The following is a 7,426-nucleotide window of genomic DNA, read 5'->3' as shown; positions in this document are numbered from 1 at the left end:
CCGCATGCGACCCAAGGCCTGCGCAAGCAGCGCCAGTGCCAGCAAATTGGACACCGCGCCCAGCGTCATGGAGAAGATGGGCAGCGCTGGTGATGCGCCCCCGATGCCCGGCGGTGGCCCAGTGGATGCGTTGGGGGCCACAGGTGCAATACACGTGGTCGCCTCGCCCACCAGGCTCAGGTTGAGGGGCCCGTAGGGGTTCATGTCAGGTGCCGGGGGTGGGGCTGGGGAGAAGAGGAGGGCAAGTTGAGGCTGGCCCAGGGCACAGCGCCCACTGGGACCAGCTGATGGTCCCTTTTTGGGTCATTAGGGCCCAAGTGACCCCATGGCAACTCCAAAGACCCTGGTGCCCAGTTCCTGACTCCTCCTCTCCTCTTTCCCTCCCAGCTCTTGCTCCAGCCCCACTCTGCCTCACTGCCTACTTCCCGGTTCACTGTGGCTCCCCTGGCCCCAGCCCCCTGGTCTATCATAGCCTCTGGGTCTCATAGACCCACCTCCCATTTACATCATAGCAAATTCCTGGTCCCCTGCCCCATCTGATATTCACGGGCCCATTTCTGATCCTAGGGCTCCACATGACCCCACTGCCCCATCTCGGACAGCCATCATCATGTCATCTCTACTTCAGTCCCATCCTTGATGCCCACAGCTCCACCTCTGCCACTGTGGGCCCATCTCTCTCCCCACTGCACTGTCTCTGTCGCCATGGCCCCATCTCTGTCCCCCACATTCCCATCTCTGAGCTCCATTGCTGTCTCCCTCTCACTCAGGCCCTACCCAACCACAGCTACCTCACCCAGGATGCCCCAGGGTTCCACTCCTGCCAGCTCCACGTCCCTGCCCCAGAGGCCTCAGGCTGACCCAGGACCACCCCTCCCTTGATATCCAGTGGTGAGGGCTGAGAGGGCATTACTGCCCCCTGGGCCAGAAGGGAAAGGAGAAGGGACAGATGGTTAAGAGCAACCAGGACAGATAGAGCTGAGAACACAGGATGAACAGGTAGAGGGAACCATGGCCCCATCCTTCTGTGCCCTCCAGCCCCACCTGAGATCCTTGCACCCCAGTCTTCTTACCTGGTGGTGCCTGGAACACCAGGTCCCCATCGCCTGCTTCTCAGTCCCCGCTGTCCGCTGCGCTCCAGCTCTCCGGCAGGCCGCTCCCTCCCTCCCTTCCTACAGGGGCGGCTCCTCGCCGGGCTCCCTGCCTCCTCTGGCTGCCCACTCAGGCCTCCAGGGGCTGCTCCACCCAGCACCAGCCCATTGAGGGGCCTGGGGGGGCAGAGACCCCCCTCTCTGCACTTCTGGCAATGGGTAGGGGCCACTCTGGGCCCCAGCTCCCCTTATGAGGAAGGGGGGCTCCCATGGAGCTGTCCTGCCCCCCCGTGACCCCCTCCTCTTGGTAGGGCAGGAGCACTCCCCTTCCCCCCAGGCTTGGGCCTCTCGCCTGCCTCATTAATAAAGTGGATAAAATCTAAACACTGGAAAATGTGAGCGTCGCCAGGGGCCGGCTGGGGCGGCTGCAGGGGGTGCTGCTACACCCATGGGGGCTGCGAGGTTGGGGGGCTAGCCCTTGTGGGGGCAGCAGCACTCCTTTGCCCTGCCAGAGCCTTCATGGATGTTGGGTGGGTGGTGGTGGGCAGTGCCTTGGGTGGACTAGCTTGGGTCAGGCCCAGCCAGGCCAGGAGATCCGCCCACTATTTACACAGGGGCTTAAAGCCCAGGCCAGGGCAGCAGGGAGTCATATCCCTGGAGGGGAGGAGGACGAGGCCCAGTGACCAGGGGGCTCTCCTACTAGTAGATCCTGCTTCAGGATGTGGTGAGGGACACACCTGTGGACACACAGCTGCAGCCTCACCTCCTGCCCTGAGAAGTAGGGACACAGTCTCACACCTGAAGACACACTATCATATCCCTTAACACCCTGAGACCAGCCACCATCTTGGCCTGTCCCCAGCCAGCCACATTCCTCAGAGCCTTGGAGTCAGCCATCATCACACCCCTGAACTCACTAAGGCATTTGCACCCCCAGCACCAGAGACATCCCCATAGTAACTGACTCCAACACTGGCCACTTTTCTCAACACCCTGAAATACAGCCCCTGATATCCTTCACTGATACAGCACCCCAGCCATATCCGTATCACTCAGATACCCCCTAACAGTCCAAGTCACACTCCACACCGAAACACAAGGAGTTGCAACGCCCTGGACTCCCCGAGACCTTGCTGGTCACCCCCTACCCTAGAAATAGGAACATCTAGACACACACATGCTCACAGTTCTAGTCACATACCCACACTCTATGTAGACACTGCCATTTATACACACAAACACCTCAATACAGTCACAAATCATCAACACAGATACACAGTCCTCTCAACACTGAGACACACCCTTTCAGTAGAAGGCTCCTAGTGGTACGGACACATGAAACACCTCCAGGTGCCCAGGAATGCACGGAGTAACCCCGACAACGGCTACCCCTGCTCCACCAGAGAATATAGCCATGCACCCCCAGCTCAGCAGCACTCCCACTTCCCCCACCTTGGAGGCCAATTGCCCACCCAGTGGAAATGGGGAGTGGACTGGGCTCACATTTCCCCCCTCGGCTCACTCTCCCCAACATTCCTGCAGGGACCTCCAGCCTAGCTGGCTCCCCTCCCTTCAATCCTGCTCTTCCCTCCTGGTCTGGCCAGGGTCCCGCCCCACCCCCGTCCCAGATCCCCCTTAAATCCTTGAGGGTGAAGAGGGTTGTCAAAACAAGCAGGCCGGGTTTCTGTCCAGTGCACAGCATGGCCTGCCGTGGACACCCGCAGACCCTGCACGTCCAGTCTGGTGGTGTGTGGCGGCATCATGGCTGCTCCCCGAGCTTCAGGGATGGGCTCCTCCCCATAGCACTTGCCCAGCCCCCAGCGGGCCTGAGGCCGGTTGAGCCCCCTCCCCGCCAGCTTTCTTTTTCCAAGCCAGGCTTCCACACCTCCTGGCCCCGGTGCTTCCCACCACCCTGGGCTGTAGCCAGCAGCCTTGTGCCCACTGTTCACATCAGGCTGGGGTGGCAGGAGGCACTGTTCAAAAGGGAGCAAGACTTGAACCCTCAGTAGGCCAAAAAGCTCAGGCCTTGCCTGGAAGCCTGGTGGCCCACAGCCAGAAGCCTCATCAGGCGGAACGGGTGGGAGGGGGCGGGCGGCCAGGGCCAGCTCCTAATTCAATTTGGAGCCAGGGGAGGATGGATTTCAGCTGCTACATTTTTTCCCAGCCTGGGCCCATCCCACACTCTCACTCCAAGGCCACCAGACAGGTCCAACAGCAGAGTCTTTATGTTCGACAGCAAATTCAGATACAAAAGCCCACCGCCATCATTCCTCATGCCCTGTCTGCCCAGGGCTGGGCTGAGGGAGACATAGGAGTGGGGTGGGGAGGTGGGGGTTCACAGCAGACTTGTGTTTCAAATGCAGAGGTAGGGAGCTCCTCTGGAGGAATGGCGGGAGGGGGGATTATTGCATTTGCTGGGGGGGACGCTCCCCCTTTTGAATTCCTTATGTCAGGAAACCAGGGAGGTCAGGACCCCCAAACAGAACCCGAGGCCGCAGGGAGACAGAGGGACCAGTTTGGCCGCTGATGTGGAAAGTGTTGCGGGCGGGGTCTGGCTGCCCAATCTGGCTGGTCTCTCCCAGAGCCTGATCTGGCTGAGGTAGGTGGGGAACAGGGTGGGAGTAGGGGGGTAGCTGGGGACCCCAGCCAGGCTGGGAATTAGGAAGGAGTGGTACCGATTGGAGTGGGGCAGAGGCTCAGCCCCACCTCCATGCCACATCCTGGGACTGCTGGGCCAGGGCCAGGCTGAGCCGGATGCCGGAGCCTGGGCGGTGGTGCCCCCACCCCAGGGGCTCCCACCAGGCCCGGCTCAGGTCATCGCAAGGTCCAGTGGGAGTCCTAGTATCGGCCGACCTTGGCGTCCCCAATGGCACCCCAGACGTCAAAGACGAACTCATCAGGAAAGGCAAAGTCACCAAGCCGCTCATCCAGGGCCTCGGCCAGCTCGTCTGGATTCCTCTTGTCCTTCCCAAGCTCTACCATGGTGGCCGCTGGGGGTGGGGGAGCAGAATGGAGGTGGTCAGGGCAGACCCAGTCCACAGGACCTGGAAGCCTCCTCCCCCAGACTCCCACCCCTCCCAGATTCAAACGCCAAGCACTCACCCAGCTCTGTGTCCCTGATGCCCATGTAACTCTCCAGCAGGTCATCTACTTTCTCAATTGCCTTCTCCTCAAAGGCCGAGGGCTGGAGGTGGGGTGGGAGGAGGGACAGGGGCATCATAATAATGTAAACATAACTCTAATTGTATTTACTAAGTGCCAGGTCTCTTTTTGCCACTTTATATATATTAACCCTCAGTTCATTCTCAGGACAACCCCGACATTATCAGTATTATTATCCCCCCATTTTACAGACAAGGAAACTAATAAGGCCAACAAGAAGGGTCCTAGAGCTGGGAGGAGGCAGAGGTGGGTTTGAATCCAGTGCCTGGAGCCCAGCTGGAACACTCACCAGATCCTCTACAGTGGCAGGGCCCCGGGATCGGAGCCGGAGAGTCCCTCTGCCAGTGCCCAGCTGGGGGCCGGAGCCAGGACGGCCACCTCCTGAACGCATGCTGATCATGTCTGCGGAAGGCAGGGGAGGTGTGAGAGTGGGGAAGCCCAATTCCAGCATGTTCTGGACAGGAACCAAGACATCCTGGTCTTAGACACTCCCCTCTACCTTTCCAAGCTCCTGCAGGCTCCAGGGGCAGTTGGGGGCTGAGGTGATCCCAGGAGGGCAGGATTCCTGACAGACTTGGCACGGGTGGGAGAGGGGCAGCCAGGGGCTGGGAATGGAAACGGCTAAAAGGGACATTAAAGGGGACCACATCTCTCCCAGGGCCCAAGGGACAGGAAGGGGATGGGGCCTTGATCTCTAGCTGCTTTCCCCAGGGTCATTGCGGGGAGGGAGGGAGGGGTGTAATAGCTGCTGGGCCACGGACCAGCCCTAGCTGCTTGGGGAAGTGTTTCAGAGTCCCCCACCCCCACCTTAGGGGCCTGGAGCCCATTCCTGAGAGTTAGTGAAGCCAAACTGGAAAGTGTGGGGGGGCTGGCACAGGGCAGCCAAGCCTGGCTTATAGGGGCTGGGGGGGTTGGGGGAACTGGCCAGGGTTGGGGGCGCTTGGCTGGGCTAATGGCTCCTGGAAGCTGGATGCAGGGTCAACTTCCTCCTCGTCCCCACCCTCCTCCCAGGCTGGGCGGAGGGCCAGCACCCCTCTCCCCAAGGCAAGGCGGAGCTGTCCCTCTTTCCAATTAGGCCTGCTGGGCTTGGGGCGCCACCTTCTGGTGGCTCGTGGCACTGCATCCTGGACCCAAGTACATTGGGTGGTCCAAGCAGCAGCTCCTCACCAAAAGCTTTGCGGGGCTCCGTGAGCTTCAGTGTGAAGGTGCGTCCTCGGGGCAGCTCCTTGAGCAGCCGGGCCACCTCGTAGTGCCGACAGCCCAGCAGGCTCTGCCCGTTGATGGCCTCGATCATGTCGCCCACGCTAATGAGCTGGATGTGGTCAATGACGCTGCCCTCCTTGATGCGCTGAGGAGAGAGGAGCTGTCACCGCCCCCCACACACAACCCTCAGGCACCTTGATGAAGGCGTAGCCAGCCCCGTTGTCCGTGATAGTGAGGCCCAGCGCCTCCTCCGACTTGAACACCTCCACCTCCTTACGCTGCCCCTTGACATGGGCAAAGATGAAGTCCTCCAGCCCAATCTGGCCCCCCAGGAGCTTGTCCATGTCCACTTTGTGGGTGTTGAGGGTGCAGAACATCACCTGCAGAGGTAGGAGACACTTAGCTCTCACCTCCCTCCCTCGTCCTTTGAGGAAGAAGGAAAGAGAGTCTGGAAAGGCCTGGGGGTCCCCACCCCAGTGCCTGACCACTCCAGGAGCCAGGGCAGGACCCCACTGGGATGTCAGCTCAGCTAGGGCTGAAATTTCTGTCCTAGCAAAAATCTCCCTGCCGGTTCCAGGGCACAGAGCCCGGCCCACGGTGGGTGCGTAGTACATGCTTGTGGAATGCATGAAGGGCACAGACACCCACCCAGCCTACTGAGACCCCTGTGGCTACTTCTTGCTCAATCCCTCCTGTCCTCTCTTTCCTTGTGCCAAAGTCCTTGGGGTCAGGCCTCTCTATGCATCGTGGAGAAGTGAATCTTGCACCGGACCTCCAGCCCCCACAATCCACTGGGGTGCAAGCCTCTCAATGCATGATGGGAATGCAGCATCCAGTCCTGGACATCAGTTCCCATAATCCACTCGGGCGTAGGTGTCCCAATACCTGATGAAAACTCAGCATCCAGCCCTGGCCTCCAGTTCCCCATAATTCCGTGTGGCATAGGCCTCCGCATCTGCGACTTTGGCACTGAGCCACAGTTCAGGACCAGAATGCACGTCCAGGCCTCCAGCCCACCGTCAGAGCCCCGGGACTCCCTGATGTGTACCTCCGCAGCTGGCAGCCGGAAGGCCTCCGCGATCTTGCCATACAGCTCCTTGACATTGGTAAAGCCCTCGATGCGACCAGTGGGACTGCCGTGGGCCAGCTGGGTGTGGAACACAAGGCGGGGCCGCAGGGCCGGGGGAGGGGGAGGCAAGCCCATTTGGGGCCCCCCTACCCCACCTCCACCCAGGGGCCCCGGCTCCTCCACACCCAGACCACCACGGCCTGGCTCAGCTTCTTCATTTTCCACCAGAGGTGGCGCCTTTTTCCGCCGCCCCAGTCCCAGTGGCATGAGCAGCGGGAAGAGGGAGCACGCCCAGGAGATCTGCAGGGTGAGAAAGTGGGCTTAGGGCCTGCGCAGTGGCCCCAGGACATGTTCCCCACCATTAGCACCTACAGGCCCAATGACAGAGAACAGAGTGGCCTCAGTTCAAATCCCTGGCCCCAGCACTTTCATACTCATACATAATATTAGCAGCTAATATCTATACAACCCCATGCTAACTGCTCCATGACCTTACTTAACTGTTACACTGCATCGTGATGTAGGGATCATGTTATGTTACTAGAGGCCTGGTGCACGAAATTCGTGCGGGGGGTGGGGGGGAAGGTCCTCTCAGCCTGGCCTGCACCCTCTTGCAATCCGGGACCACTGGCTCCTAACTGCTCGCCTGCCTGATCGCCCTTAACAACTCTGTCTGCCTGACTCATCACCCCTAACCACTCTGCCTGCCTGCCCAATGCCCCTAACTGCTCGCCTGCCTGCCTGATCACTCCTAAGCACTCTGCCTGCCTGGTCACCCCTAACCACTCTGTCTGCCTACCTGATCGCCCCTAACTACTCTGCCTGCCTACCTGATCACCCCTAACCACTTTCCTGCCTGCCTCATCGCCCCTAACTGCTCACCTGCCTACCTGATCACCCC

General features: G+C 60.2%; 1 protein-coding gene across 2 annotated transcripts in view; it reads right to left on the bottom strand.

Annotated features, from left to right (window-relative positions):
• Positions 1 to 3,293: 3,293 nt before the first annotated feature.
• Positions 3,294 to 7,426, bottom strand: part of GIPC1 (GIPC PDZ domain containing family, member 1) — a 9,845-nt gene continuing 5,712 nt past the window's right edge. For both annotated transcript variants that reach the window (XM_005865841.2, XM_014539352.1), the window contains exons 3-8: positions 6,505 to 6,825; positions 5,651 to 5,836; positions 5,421 to 5,601; positions 4,543 to 4,655; positions 4,194 to 4,275; positions 3,294 to 4,081 (exon numbers count right to left, since the gene is read on the bottom strand). In XM_005865841.2, coding sequence (XP_005865903.1) covers positions 3,930 to 4,081; positions 4,194 to 4,275; positions 4,543 to 4,655; positions 5,421 to 5,601; positions 5,651 to 5,836; positions 6,505 to 6,792 — 1,002 coding nt within the window. In that variant the 5' untranslated portion in view covers positions 6,793 to 6,825 and the 3' untranslated portion in view covers positions 3,294 to 3,929. The remainder of the gene's footprint in view (positions 4,082 to 4,193; positions 4,276 to 4,542; positions 4,656 to 5,420; positions 5,602 to 5,650; positions 5,837 to 6,504; positions 6,826 to 7,426) is intronic.

Source organism: Myotis brandtii, unplaced genomic scaffold, assembly GCF_000412655.1.
Source record: "Myotis brandtii unplaced genomic scaffold, ASM41265v1 scaffold2134, whole genome shotgun sequence".
Taxonomy (NCBI): Eukaryota; Metazoa; Chordata; class Mammalia; order Chiroptera; family Vespertilionidae; genus Myotis; species Myotis brandtii.
This window is presented reverse-complemented; position numbering and strand designations above follow the sequence as displayed.